General features: G+C 24.0%; 1 protein-coding gene across 1 annotated transcript; it reads left to right on the top strand.

Moving 5' to 3' along the window:
- The first annotated feature begins 2,182 nt into the window (after window positions 1–2,182).
- Window positions 2,183–11,582, top strand: LOC112594204 (opsin, ultraviolet-sensitive-like). The gene is made up of 8 exons (XM_025338872.1): window positions 2,183–2,274; window positions 2,370–2,570; window positions 3,647–3,859; window positions 5,785–5,915; window positions 7,538–7,710; window positions 9,423–9,583; window positions 10,124–10,225; window positions 11,422–11,582. The coding sequence occupies exons 1-8, from the start codon at window positions 2,231–2,233 to the stop codon at window positions 11,510–11,512; spliced, it is 1,116 nt and encodes a 371-aa protein (XP_025194657.1). The 5' UTR covers window positions 2,183–2,230; the 3' UTR covers window positions 11,513–11,582.
- Window positions 11,583–16,434: the final 4,852 nt, after the last annotated feature.

Below are 16,434 nucleotides of genomic sequence, written 5' to 3'. Positions count from 1 at the left end.
TGATACGTTTGAGTTTAATAATGAATAATTATTGTCAGTGTTTGTATTATATATACATACTACCACACTCCCTCTTACCAAAAGCATGCCATGATTACATAGCTATTTTTAAATCTGTTGTATCACGAAGACTTACAATATCTAACATCGAATTAATGTTGGAGAATTATTACACTAACATGTTAATACATGGCATATCTTGCATTTATTTTTGCAACCTTAGCACTTTCACTATACATTCAATGTTTTTTTTTTTTTTAACTTTTTAGTTTATATAAAATATCACTCAAAGAGCATTTTTAGCGGATCTAGAAAGTTAATGGTTTTACAATGATATAATTTTTAGGTGACCGAATAATATTGTGAGTTTATGGATTGAAACTAAAAAACAGATGATATATTAGTATCTACTTATAATACTTACCTACTCCTATTAAAATCAAACCCGAATTATAGATCCGTTGAGTCCCAGAATACCAAACACTTAGTAGGCTCCTGTCAACTATCAAACTTCAACCCTTTACTCTCCACTCTATTTTTGATTACTACTTTTTACGGTACAACCACGCGGCAGTAACAAACTCTTTTTCAAGCATTAGACACTAATTGTTACATATCTTGACTTTATCAAAAAATCTAATATTATAATTACAAATTCAATTATATGTTAATAATATTAATAATATGTACATTAATCGATATAATACATCAATAACAAATAACATGTTATGTAGTGTAAAACCTCGATTAACCGTCTATAACGGGACTATAAGAGAGTGATGGATAAAAGAAAAAAAAATGTTTATATTTATGATTATCTTATATTAATTTAAATATTATATTTACGCATTATTGAGCAGCATGATAATAAAATATAATTATTTGAAAAAATTAGTCATTTTAGTTTGTTTATTTGAATCCAGGACTTTCTTCAAAGATAAGTTTTTATTTTTCTTAATAGCTTTATGCTTCAAATCGGCTTCTTCTTGTTTCTCATATCAATCAATAAATTTAATTACACGGTATACCCATAACATAAACGTGCAATATTCTAATTAGAATTCACGGTGCCATTTTGACAGCGGGTACAGGGTGACATAAACAGAAGTTGATGGATGAGACTATGAGAGAGTGACAGATAATTGAGGTTTTACTATATAATCAAATAATTATAAGATAAACTAGTATACACACATCACATTAAACTACATTGTTCATTACTTCCATTTGCACTCGTTTTATTAAGTATTATTTATCATTTAGTATAATTTCTTGTAGTATAAACATATTTTATTTTATTTTTTGAAATTTCTTTCGAGACCATTAAAAAATATTTTGTAGAAATAGATAGACCTAAGAACCATGCTCTCTCACAACCCATTAATCCGGTCTTGGTTTAAATTGCCTTTTTTTTATTTTATTATACTCCAGGATTCGCCGAAAATATATCATGCATTTTTAATAGTACAATTAGTACAAAATATTTCTGTCCACAAACCTAAACTCTAAATGTCATGCATTTTTGATAAAATAACATTTATATCTCTTTAAAATGTTTTATAGTTATCAGTAATATTTTTTTAGTATAATTTTTAATAAATATATATATATGTATTTTTTAACTAGGTACCTATCAACTGAAATTTCCCATTAATAAATACAGCAATATAAAAATGTTCAGATCACTTTCACTATCCAAAAAAAGACATAAAACATCAATGTAAATCCAATATATTAACTGAGAATTTAAAATAAATTACTTTTTAAAGTTCAAATAATGTAATTTTCTACTATTTTAACTTTTGCCAATAAATTAATTTGAATAATCATACTTTATAATACTACTACTAGATATTTAGATAAAATATATTTTTCCAAGTTTGAACGACGTGAATTTTTTATACACAAATCATTAAGTCATGTAAATATATTTTTTACTTTGATTATACAAACTTAAACACATTTTGAATCTAATTATAAAACGTATTATAATTTAATCATTGTGTAAATAACAGAATAAAGTTGTATGTTGACGAGGATAAATTTAAAAAATAATAACAACATCCCTTGTAAGTTAGTGAGGATTATCAGTTGATAGGCTACAATTATATAATCCATGTTGTCCCTGTGATGCATATTATTTATATAAACCCAGATCGGCTTAATAATTGCGTTTGTTTCAGTCGTAGTAGTGACTAGTGTTTTAGACTAACACTAACAAACGTTAATAATGGATTTCAACCGAAGTGTATTGAGACCTTTGTCACAACTAGGGTACGATACAAAATTATTAAATATCATAGTTTTAATGCAAAAACACGATATTTTATAAAGTTTATAATACTAGGAATGTTTTGACTTTTGATTAGTTCTAGTTTCATGGAAAATGAAGATGAACTTCAATTAATGGGTTGGAATCTTACTCCTGAAGATCTTACTCATATACCAGAACATTGGTTGTCGTACCCAGAAGTTAGAGCGCTCTACCATTATATTTTGGCATTCGCTTATACAATTTTATTTTGTCTTGGTGTAATTGGAAATGGTCTGGTGTTATGGATATTTTGTGTGTAAGTATAAGTATTATATTAATAACATGTAGATCCATATAATATACTCGATTGAACATAATACGTAAGTATAATAATAATATAAAATATGGAATTAAAAATCAACATATTTTTAAAATATAGTAAAATTAATTATTAAAGATTAAAATTAATATTAATATTAATATAATTATAGTTAAAGTTCACTATTATATGTAACATAATTTTAAAATATTATTTAGTAATGTTTATTTAACTACTTGTTTAAATTTTAAATGTACTGACTTTAATGTAAGTAAAATACCTTTTGATTTATTGAAAATATACAGATAATAAAGAAACACATTTAAATGATTTTTTTTTTAAATAACAATCATTTTCATTAATAAATGTGTTCAGATTAATATTTAAGATATTTTGGAAATTGTACATTAATTATTTTACTATTTTATTTTAGGAGTATTAAAAACAAAAAAATATCAAATATTTATAACAAATTTATTTGATTTATTATTGGTTATGATTTTGGTCTTTTCTAACCCATTATAATATATATTAAAAGACATACTAAATATTTGATTATCATATTTTAGTCTTCTAGTGTAACCGTATGGTACTCGTAATAACGTCATCCATTAGATCATAATATTATACTATATTGTATATGACTTAAACGTCACTCTAATAAAATAGTCATTATTAAACATTATGAATTATAATCATTGATGTAATCGTATAATGTCATTAGTTATTTTCAAAAAAAAAAAAAAAAATAGAAAAATATTTATCTGTAGTATTTAAATTCAATAGTTTTAATAGATGTGTCGAAAAATATATTCTTTGAACATTTCTAATAATATATAGTGTATATATATAATAACTCATACAATGTATAATATATTGTACATAATAAACAATAATTTCTAATCGTATTGCCTGTTTATGTTCTAAGCATTTACAGAACAAGCAATAACTGAATAACATAGGTCATAATTTTTAGATTAAAATTTTTTTTTAATTGATTATAGAAATATAGACTATAATTTTTAATATTTTTCGTGTAATCGTGTAATAAAATAGAGGTATTTTTATTTTAGATCAAAACCATTACGAACACCTTCCAATTTGTTTGTCCTCAATTTGGCGCTCTGTGATTTTTCCATGGTATTAGTACTACCAATCCTCATCTATGATTCAATAGATCATAAATATCCAGGCCATTTACAATGTCAGATATTTGCATTGTGCGGATCTATCAGTGGCATTGGAGCAGGAGCCACAAACGCTGCGATTGCTTATGACAGATATAGGTATAAACATTTAATTCATTGTATTATAACTATTATTAATTTAATAAACTGGATTTTTAGATTTATACAGTAAAAAAAAAGTTAGATAAAACAATTAAGCTGAGTTATGTTAGGATTAGGGAAGTTATGTTAACTACAACACCTATCAAGGAAAGTTTATTTATTTAATATATATATAAGTATATCACTAATGATAGGCACTGGATAATAATACAAAATTAGATAAAAAATAAAAAATTCCAAACAAAAGTAAGTTGTAATAATTATGTTACTAATCTTTAATTATATTAAGTATGTGTAAAGCAAAGACAGAGTTTTTCAATTTTAGATTCTGAGCGGACTGAGCGGACTGATATTAGTTTTACAATAATTATGTACCTTTACTTTTTTTGTCTGATATCATAATAATTAAAAAATGTAAAAATGCCTTAGTCTTAAACTTCGAACGTGGTTTCTAAGAGATACTTGAATTTTTGGATCTAGTAAATATTTCAGTGAGAAAGAGGAGTCAAAGAAAAAAAATTTCTCACTAATTTTTTAAATAACTAAAGAAAAACAACAAAAATAGAGAAAAACGGTAATTTTTACGGAAAACTAATTTTTTGACAAAATATATTTAGATTTTTTTTAATGGCATTCAAAAATGAATAATTATAAACACTTAAATTTTCACTAAATATTGACATAAGCAATATCTAGACTCGATATAATTTTCAAGGGTTTTTTTTATACTTCTTTGCTATTTATAGATATTTTCAGATTTTTTTTTGATTTTTTTTTTTAATGAAAATTTTGTTTGTGAATAAAGAAAGCTTGACAATTGAGTACAAAGTTCCTTAAAATATCTCCTTACGAGTCACAATTTTTTTTTTATAAGCGGTTTAAAGTTTATTGATTACAAATTTATTAAAATTACGAAAATATGTAAATTATTTTATAGTTAAAAATGTAAAAATATTCTAAATATTAATAACAAAAGCTAGGCAATTTAATATAATTTTCCTTATAAACTTTATAAAAAAAAACCATAAAAATCCTAATAAAACATACTAATACCAACATATTTTTACAGATATTAAAGATCAAATTTTTACAAAATTAGATATTTAAACCAAAAAATACGGATTTTAGTTGTATTACTCAAAATCAAAAAAAACTTCTCGTTATTATTTAGCATACACAATGACTTTTTAGAATATTTTGATTAATTTTAAGACTATATATACCACGGCCTTGCATTTACACCGTTCTATGGAACGTTGTGATTGACTAACAACTTTCAACATACCTATTAAATAATAGTGTGTTAGTAATTATATAATAAGTATATGCCATCTGTTTTTTGCAAAATATAAATTTCTATCGGCTGACAGATTGTCTTCGCTGAAAATTTATTTTCATCGTGAACAGTGATTTATTCTACTCAATTAAGAAGTACACTCGACACCAACTGTCCAACTATACAATACATATAACAACTTTAACTGTTATTTTTGTTTTATCTACTTATATAGTATATAATATTATAACTTATAAGTAGCACTATATTAGAAATGAAGATTTCATAAGGTTATTAGTACACGTAAGTTCTATGATATCTAAAATGTAAATTTGTAAACAACTGCACCAGTTATGGATTTTCAAGAAATCCTTAAATTTATAAATTTACACTATATAAATAGGTATGCCGTTATATTATGATTTAATTATGTTTATGTTATAGACAGTATGGAATACCGAATAATCTATACATTGCCCAAGCAATTTGAACTACAAATACAAAAAAAAATAATTTTTGTATAATACTTTTTGTAAAATACATTATTTTATAATGTCTGTAATATATATATGCAATATAATATACATACCTATAACGTTTTCATAAGTGATTGCAAATATATTTACATTGAATCATTATTTTTCAGTACAATTGCAAAACCATTTGAAGGTCGTATGACTTATGGCAAAGCATTAATATTGATCATATGTATTTGGACTTATGTTTTACCGTGGTGCTTATTTCCTTTAACTGAAAAGTGGAATCGATTTGTACCAGGTAAGTTAACAAAAATATATAAAAATAAAGTATTTTTTCAAATAAATGTTACAAATAACAATTATTACCTACTCGGAATTCAGATTAAATTTAGTTTTTTATAGAACCTATATGAAAATAATTATAAGTGAGTATAGTTAATTAAGTTTTTTTATTTTTGATAACATGTTCTGTAAGAAAGTCAAAATTATTTGAAACCTAACAACTAAATTCAAGCAATAACGTTCTTATGAATAGCATAAAAATATTACAACTACAATTTTTGGCTCCCAGAAAAACTGAAGAACTTTTTATACAGCTCCATGATATAAACATTTGAATAAATCCTATAAAATGGACTAATAAATTCTGGACGTTATCAAACAAATTCAAATAAATAGTATTCTAAATAATTATGGCACAATAAATAGTTACAGTTACAATATTTAACTTTGTTTTTGATCTACCAACTGTTTTGTACATATAATGATAATATTGTCGTATACATATTGCTTTTATATCGTTTAAATTCGAACTCTGCTGATGACCTTTTTTTAGAGCATTATAAATGTCTTAAAATGGTAATTTTTATACATATACATGGTGTTTCACGATGAATTGACAATTGCAATAACTTTTGTTCTATTCATCATTTTCAACTTTTTTTTTAATTATCGATTGTGGTCTGCGCTATATTTAAAATATTTTTAACATTTTGTATGCAAAATTAAAAAATTAAAAAATTTTCTGTTTGATATTTAAAAAAATCAAGATAACCATTTTGTAAATCCAATTTTTAGAAAAATTTTAGTATTAAAAACTTTTACTGAGGTTGACTCAATAATTTTTAAACAATTTTTAAATTTTGCTTAAATTTAAATTTACTTCTTGTTTATCAGTGTTACAGCGATTATCGTAATCTAGAAAATCTATTTGAAATATTATAAAATTGTGCAAACTTCAAAAATCGTAGAAAATAAGCGGCTGGAACATTTTTCTTCTTTTTTTTTTTTTAAACATGTTTAAAAATTATATCAACAAAAAGGTTATTTTGATTTTTTTTAAGTATCAAGCAAAAAATGAATTAATTTCTTAATTTTACATACAAAATTTAAAAAAAAAAATTAAAAATGTTTAATAGACCAAAAGTTATTTCAATTGTCTGTTCACCGTGAAACACTGTTTATATACATAGGTTAGATTTTTTTTCACAGATCCTCTCTCTTTGTACAAAACTTATGTTTAATTAAGATAAAGTCACAATACTAACTATACTAAATATCATATCCAAAATACTTTTTTTAATTAACAAAAAGTGTAATAACTGAAAATATTATTAATAGGAGTAATAATAAAATATAATATTTTCTAATATCTGGCATAACCTAGTATTTTTAAATTTATGTATTTATTTATTTTAACTATTTAATAAATCTATCATTAATTAATACTTACAAACAAACAATTACTTTTACATATCTATAAAAACTATTGATGTACTTAAATTAAGTATGTATGACAATATAAACAATTGTAGAGATACCTATTATAACGACATAACGTATACTAATAATTAATTAATTTTTTTAATTTATTCTTTATTTGAAGTTAGTAAATTATGTAATAATAATTTATTTTTTCAGAGGGTTTTTTGACAAGTTGTTCTTTTGACTACTTAACGCCTACCGAGGAGACTAAAGCTTTTGTTGGAACCATGTTTGTGATTTGTTACGTAATCCCGATGTCTTTTATAATATACTTTTATTCACAAATAGTCTGCCATGTGTTCAACCATGAAAAAGCACTTCGTGAACAAGTAATTCAAGTCCAAATTTAAATCTAATATATATAAATATATTTCAAATTTTTAGATTTAATAGATTTCCTCAATTGTTTATATACCACAAAAAAAATCTGAAAAACATAATCACATTTTTTTTTTTTTATAAATATATAAAATGTTTAAGTTTTACAAAATTCATTAATATCATAAAAATATGCAAATTGTTTCATAAACATCAAAAAAACATTCATACAATTTTTAATTTTATTACCTAAAATTTAAAAATGTATTACATGATTCCTTATACATTTTATTACATCAGAAACTTTAAAAATAAAGTTTTGTCCTATAAATTTTTATGGCCGATTGAAGTTAAAATGTTAACAACTTCAGATATTCTAACGTATAACGGTTTTCGTTATTTTATTTAAAACATGGTACTGCTATCACTCAAATTATAATTTTCCATTAAGTACAAATAAGGTTTTCAAATATTTAGATTAATTATAAACTATTTAAAGGCTTTTGACATTTTTTGATTCATTCAAAAAACTTTTAAATTTAATATACGATCCTGCAACATATATTTTTCTTACAGAAAATTAAAAATATCGTAAATACATGGGTGGAATTTTTCTTAAAAGCATTTGAAGTTTAGTAATTAAACGAAAAATAAAAATGTTTAGTTATTTTTGTCGAAAATCAAGCATATTTGTGGAGTCTTCAAACTTATGTACCTGTAATATAAAATGTTTTACTTAACATAACATGAAATTTTCAACAAACAAATTAATTTTAAGGTAATACCTATTTATACCATGAACCTATTCACACCCTTTTATAATTAGTCGGAATTGGCTCAGAAGTGAATAACAATAATAATTTATTATACAAATATATACTTCTATAGTAATTAATTTAACGATAAAACATAGATCCTCTATCTTCAGTAAAAATATATTCAACCTACTGTATTAGGAACCATAATAGCCATGATTAGAATTTTATAAAATTTGCATATTTTGTATGAGATGCTTAAAAAATAGCAGAGTAAGCTAAAAATGTGTTTTATAATACAGAGAATTTAAATTAAACATTTAATTTTGCATATTTTTGCATATTTTGCAATATTTTTAGACATTTTAAGACGTTTTACATTTTTACCTATTTTTTAATCAAAATTGGTCATATTTTATGAAATTATATTTCAGTAAACATGTCTTGAGATTATTGTCAATAAAATAATCAAATTAAATACATAGATTACAGATTAATTAGGTACCTATACGGACCAAATACACGAATACATTGATGCGACGTGATTAAACTGGTTATCTGTTGATTTTGTTAAGATTTTTTTTGTATCGATATAGACTGCGATTACCGATTATTATCGAACAAGTATTGAAAGCATTGTATACTCTATAAAATTTCCATTTTATTTAACATATGTTATTACTTTTATTGCATATTTTTAGCCCATATTATTTATCTATATTTAAGCGCATATTTATGCAATTTTAAATTCTATAAATTTCAACTCTGATAATAGCATTACAAATGTTTAATAAAATATGCTTAATAAATTATATAGGCTAATAGACCGTTCCTGTTTAAAATCCATGATGAAGTACACTCGACACCTAGTATACAGCAGAACGAGTTCTCAATTTAATTTGGATTATTATTATTATTATTGAAAAATTTAATTTAATTTTAAAACACCTTTTTTATACATTGTTTAGGCTAAAAAGATGAATGTTGAATCTTTGCGAAGTAATCAAGATGCAAATGCTCAATCAGCGGAAGTTAGAATTGCAAAAGCCGCAATTACGATTTGTTTCTTGTTTGTAGCTGCTTGGACACCATACGCGGTAGTTGCTATGATTGGCGCTTTTGGAGATCAGTAAGAATTTTTATACCTACTTATTTAATACACTAATATACTAAACATTTTAAATCGGACTTCTGATAAACTACATTGACAAAATTTGTTCTATGATAGATAAAATTATTATTTTTAAATAAAATAGGCCATTCATTTTAATATCCCTGAAACGTTTATATTAATATTTTCGTTTTTTTTTTTTCATCAGGATTACCTGTATTAAGTTCGTTAGAAATAAAAAAAAATTATATATAAATAACAAGGGCCCAATTCCTATAGTTTGAAAAATACATTTTATAAGGTTTCCAAAGAACAAAGTTTAGTTTTAATTTATGATTTTGGTTCATCTTTAGGTACAAATAAATATTATTAAAAAAAAATATATAGGTACCTACCTAATTAAACAATTTTTTCTTTGCGTATAAGTTTTCTTCGATCATTTCCTTTGAAAAAGCAAGAAAGTTCAAATTAAGTCTTTTTTTTTACATAACTAGAAGTGTCTCAAATCATTACAGTTTCTCCTTGAAATTTGTATCAGTAACAACTTTTTGTTTTAAGATCTTTACTAACACCTATCGCGTCAATGCTACCAGCGGTGTTTGCCAAGACTGTGGCTTGTTTCGACCCTTATGTATACGCTATCAGTCATCCTAAATACAGGTAAATCAATACAAATCATAATAATATTGACAAGCATTATAATAATTAATATTATTTTATATATTAATATATATCTAATAGTTATGAGTTTTATCAAATTTATAACAAATTACTAGTATATGTTATTATTATTATTTTATTTATTTTTTAAGCGAATAATGAAAACCACTGATTTTACAGTAATTAAATAATTATTAACCATTTTATATTATTTATTTAGTTATATCATCAAATTGTAGTGTACTCTTATTGATTGGAGTAAGATGTAATTCAACAGTGAATTATTAATCCACAACCCCTCCCTCGTCAACTAAGCTTTGAACTGTAGAATTTATATAACGAACTTATTGATTGTTTAATAAACACTCGACATTTTTAAATCACCCTTCTACCCTTACCAGTAAATTATCATAAATGTTTGTTTTTACCGTGATGTTTTAGTTTATACAATATAGGAAGTTAATTCCCTTGATAATTTTGACTATTCATTGGTGATATGCTGGCATAATCTCAACAATCGTCAACCTAATTCAAGCGCTCAACTTACCTACTTCAACCAGAACTATATAACTAAAAAAAAACTAATTTTTTTATTGTTTAAAAAATAATAATTTTGGTTATCTAAAAGTTGTAATCGTGAATACCTCAGATCTCCCATGTGTATAAACACAAACACGTCTTCCTAAATAAATAAATAATTTCTAAAAAAAAAATTTAAGTAGTGTCAATGAATTGAATACTCTCCTCGCTCAAATCCTGTCTTTGTATAATCCTGCCATTGTTAAATGTTATTGAAATTCATTAAGTTTGATATTATCATTTGCCGTTTGGATACTTTAACATAAATTCTATTAGAGGGACTGGCAAGAATTTTTGTGTTACAAAATATTTTCAAATCGCCATTTAAAAACTTTCAGCGGTCATCATCAATTGGTATTTTTTCATACGTATTGGCTGTATCATTAAAAATTTATAAAATTAGAAACATGACTACAAACCATAATCTAAAATTATAATACCAACAATAATTGACACCTATTACCTATTAAAAATTACAGATTATTTTTTTAAATTGGTTAATTTTCAGTAATTACAATATTGCCTATAATTAAGCATTTCATTTATGTATTTTTTAATAATTATTTAATTCTTTTTTTTTTTTTTTTTAAATAAATTATCTTGAATTTGTCGTTTAGATTAGAACTTTCAAAACGCGTCCCATGCTTGGGTATTAATGAAAAACCTCCGACAACAAGCGATACACAATCAATAACTACTGCTGCTTAATGCATTTAATGCTAGTATTTAATTTGATTTTTTCAATATTTAGATTTTAATCAAAAAAAAAATTAACTCAAATGGAAAATTTAACATTTAAATGTAAAAACAGAAATTAACTATAATATATTTAGTGTAAGTATCAGTTTTTAATGTATTAAATGTCTCACTTATATAAGTGTGTAAGTGTTAGACTACTCATATTATAATACATTTTTATTGTACATGTATAATGTCTTAATTGAAATTTTATTTAAAATAATATACAAATACTTTCATTTTCTATAAAATTATGATGTACCTAATATTGTTATTTATTTTTTTTTTAGATGTTATTGATGTTAACCTTTTAATATTATAACTTGTGATTTTAATTTTTTTTTCCTTATTTATACCTACTGAAAAATAATAATTTATAGATTATAAATTATGATTTGCAATAATTAATCATCAGTTGTTTAATAATGACAATGATTAATACAATATTATGCTATAGTCTATACTCAAAATAAGTCCAGTGAAATTTGCGCAACTATCAAACGACTGGCTGCAGTGACTGTCATGCGTAAACCACAACGCGTTTTCATCCTGATTTGCAACATTTTTGTCAAATTTATTTGGAATAAAGTAGGTATTATAATACAGGATTAACCTTCAAAATTACAAGGCCAATATGAAAATAATTAAAAAATTTATCATAAATTCCTTTTTAAAAATGTCTTTAAAATACTCATTTTTTACTTATTTATATTAATTTATTTAAGATTAATAAATTTTAAAAGAATTGTCCATTTTTGTAAGAATCAGAAAAGAAACATATTCAATAAATTGCACAAATTTATAGCAACTGGAATGGACTATATCTTCAAATAGCAAATTATGACTATAAGAAGTGTATAAAAAAAAGAAAAGCAAAAGCTCTAGGGTTTTCTAAAAGTATTATTTCATCCTAATATCATGTCTTACCATATTTGACACATAATATCTAATTATAAGTTGTAATATTTTATGTATATCACTACTTCATTTCAAAGAAATAGTAAAATTTCAAAACCTATTTTCTTATTTTTTTTTTTTTTTTGTACAGTAGGTCTAAATCTAAATAAAAAGTATGAAGCTTAGTGTCAGGGCCATGCTTCCCATCCACAACCCCAAGACCCTAAGAATAGTCCTCAACAGACTATACAATATACATATATAGTAAACAGTTATTTTTGGTCTATAGTAATGAGTAATGACTAAATTTGTTTAACTTTAAAAATAAAATTAATAAACTATGACCATTTAAACCTTTAAAATGTAAAGATTAGAATAAATATACAATTTTAAAATATTTTAAATTGTAACAAACTTTAATACATTATGAAATATATATTATTATATAATCAATTAACGACTTAAAACATAAACAGTTATTTTAACTTTAGAAAAAAAAATAATAATACTGTAAACTATAAATTAATTTGTCCAATTAAATATTACCAGTCTCCATTTTATTTTTTAACAATAGGTACTTAAAATTAAAATGTTTATAAAAAATATAACAACTGTAAACCACTTCTGACAATATTGACTGCACATTTGACATGCATTATTTAAGAAGTTTTTAATATTGCATCTGTAAAAAAATAACATCAGTACTTATTAAAATTGTTTGCAAATTTAAAATACTTAAAAATTAGTTTTTAGAAACTAGGTATCTCATTTAAAGAATCAAACTATAAAAATTAAAAAATTGTTTTTATAAAATTAATATATATTAAAATTGTTGTAGGTACCTTTACCAAAATGGGAAAATGTTTCAACCTATGTTTAAACAACTTATTATTTCTTTGAGATGATTAAAGTCAGCTGTAGGAACATCTTCATTTATTTAGCACACTAGATTAACCATTTCTTTTTTTTTTTTTTGACCCAGTAAAAGTAACGATTAGATTAATTTTTAACTGTATACTGCATTTTTTAAAATACCACAAAACAGCATCGTTTGACTGTAAAATTTAGAAAAAAAATATGAGCAAATATTCAACTAATATGAAAGTTAGGAACAAATTATATTAACAAAATTACAAAATGAAGATTTAGAATAAAGATGATCCAAAAATTAATTTTATTATACATTAGACTTGTAATTTAAATAATTAGGGCAATCTTAAGTCCTAAATTATTTAGATTTACTGACTATATGTTTCCAAAAAATGCTCATTTTATTCAAATTTTAGATAATTCTTAATTCTATTGTTTTTTTATTCTATATATCAAATATTTATAAAGTATAAATAACTGCAATTACTTATTCATTTTTTTAATACCTAATAAAGTACCTATTCAACATTTTATTTGTTATAAAAAGATTTTAAGAGTGTCAATAATTATTTTTATTTTTAATCCTTAAATAAACAATATTAAAAAATAAAAATGTCCTAAAATGTTATATAAACAGATTTGTGGGCATCCATAATTATATTTTGTACATGTAATTTATACAATGATACTGTTATCACAAGAATCATACAAGGAATGAAGGAAATCATACTTAAACAACATATTAAATAAAAGTATATGATTGTAATTTTTCATGCAATTAAAAAAGAAATTTGAATGAAAGTATAAGGTTTTAGATTGAATATTGTACGTAAGGATGTATTGGTAAATTTTTTGAATACAGTTATATTTTTCTAAAATGTTTCATAAAAAATGTTCCTTACAGTGGTAGAAAATCACTCATTCAGCTTACCCATCAGATCTCAAGCAACAAATTATTAGCAAAAATGTAAATATTTAAATGATAAACCCATTGCTTACCATTCACTGTACACTTATTAATATTTTTTTCACATACACACATTTCTTTATAAATATTGTAATAAAAATATGCTGTATATTCCCATATACATTTTAATCTACTCCTAGATATGTGGCTTTTGATTTGAGATTGTAAATTTAACACCATAAATAATAGTACCTAATAAACCCTATAAATGACATTTTAATAGAAAAATATTCTGTAATACATATTTTAACAATGTACAATGGTTAAATCAAAATTAGTTTTCATAATCTTAAAGCAATAAGGCATCCACAAATTTTTTTCAATATTGTCTGATAGAGAAACTTAAGGAGAAACTGTACTCGGAGAATGTTGATACTTCAGAAATAACTAATTAAAAAATAAAGATAACATATAATACTATGAAGTCCATTACAGAAAAAAAAAAATGTACCTAGGTAATGGTATCGAGCTGTTAGGAATAGTCATATTGACTAGTATCACTTATGTGTCAGCCCTTCGATCGTCCATTTGTTAAACTGGATGTTTGTCCAACAAGACCGTCACGTATGAGCCGCAACAGAGACAGAATACGACCGATAGAGTCTAATAGTCTATCATGCAGTTCAACACACTCTCTGATGGTGGGCAGTATGCTGTGCACAGTCCGGGCAAACTCTGTCACTCTATTGAATACACTTTCCAGCAGCCGAAGTCGATTCAGGTCATTTGACATGATGGATAACAAGGAGACTGCGAAACCAGATGATGGGAGCCAGAGTCGCAGCTGATGGTGGTTATCTTCAGTTTTTGGATGAGCATGGACCAAGATGATCGGTAGTTTGTCCTTGTATGACGTATATAATTAAATGGCACTAGGTAGAGGGATTTTGATCGAATCGCAATACACCCTAGTTCACTCGTATACTACGATTCCAGTAATAAATTTAGTGAAAATCATAAATGTATAGTAAAAGTTTATTTACAAGCAAGCGATACTTAAGTAAATGATAGTTAATAACGTATATTATTAACGTACAGTGGTCGAATCACTCAAAAAATGTAGAAATTTATTATTTATAAATACACATAGATATAGTATCACGATTTAAGATAATATTATCTATATTGGTGTAATGGTGTATCGAATACAGATATAGACACAATATAGATAATCATCGTTGAAGTCCCGAGAAGAATTTTTGTTTATCAGACCTATCACCTGGGCGTATCGAACCATTGAGGTGTAGATCTACTTACCTGTTTTTGTCACTTTTGAGTTATTTTAGATTTAGTTACCTACCTATCTATAGTTTTTAAACATTTACAGTTTTAAATTTTTTTTATAACGTCGATAAAAAAAAATGTTTGCTTAATCAAAAACTTAAAAATTTAATGAGTAGGTATCACATAAGCTACTATTATAACATTTATAACTAGCTATTCAAAAATATAAAAGACAAGAGCTCGATTTTTTTTATGTGTTTAAAATACAATAGTTTTAACAAAATTTGTTAAAAGTTTAAAACCATGAACATTTTAAAACTATTTAGTAGTTGAAAATGTATTAAAATACGTCATGAAAACTAAATACAAGGTTCCTCATAATAAGTTTTTTATTATGACTTATGAGAAACCACAAATTAAAAAAAATATACAAACACAGTTTTTATTTATAAACATTGTAAGAACAATTTAGAACGAAATTATTAATATTTAAACGAAAAATAACGATGTCTATTAGTTATATTTTTGTAATTGTTGGTAGGTACTTGTAATATTTAAAGTTTATTATTATATTTTATACACACAGTGACATTTACCATGTGCAATGTCAAAATGAAATGGTAACAGAAATTTGGTTATACTAAATAAAATAAAATAAATTTTATAAAGACACTAGTTTTACGTAAAAATTCTTAGTTTTTCTTAATTTTTTTTCGTTTTACCTGGTGAGAATTTTAAATGATCTCTCCGAAGAGTCCGAAGTACCAATTTTATTATCCGAATTAGGTAGGTACCTTCAAAGTTCAAAATCGAAGAATATTTTCAATTACTTATCCTGTATAGGTAAATACAAAAAAAAGCACATTATTGTAAAATCTTATGAAATTAATAAGTACGTTTATCGTTCCATTCGAAACCTAAAATATTCAAATAA

Source organism: Melanaphis sacchari, unplaced genomic scaffold (genome assembly GCF_002803265.2).
Source record: "Melanaphis sacchari strain LSU unplaced genomic scaffold, SCAv2.0 Contig221_pilon_pilon, whole genome shotgun sequence".
NCBI lineage: Eukaryota > Metazoa > Arthropoda > Insecta > Hemiptera > Aphididae > Melanaphis > Melanaphis sacchari.
Note: the sequence above shows the minus strand (reverse complement) of the source record. Positions and strands in the feature narration are given on the sequence as shown.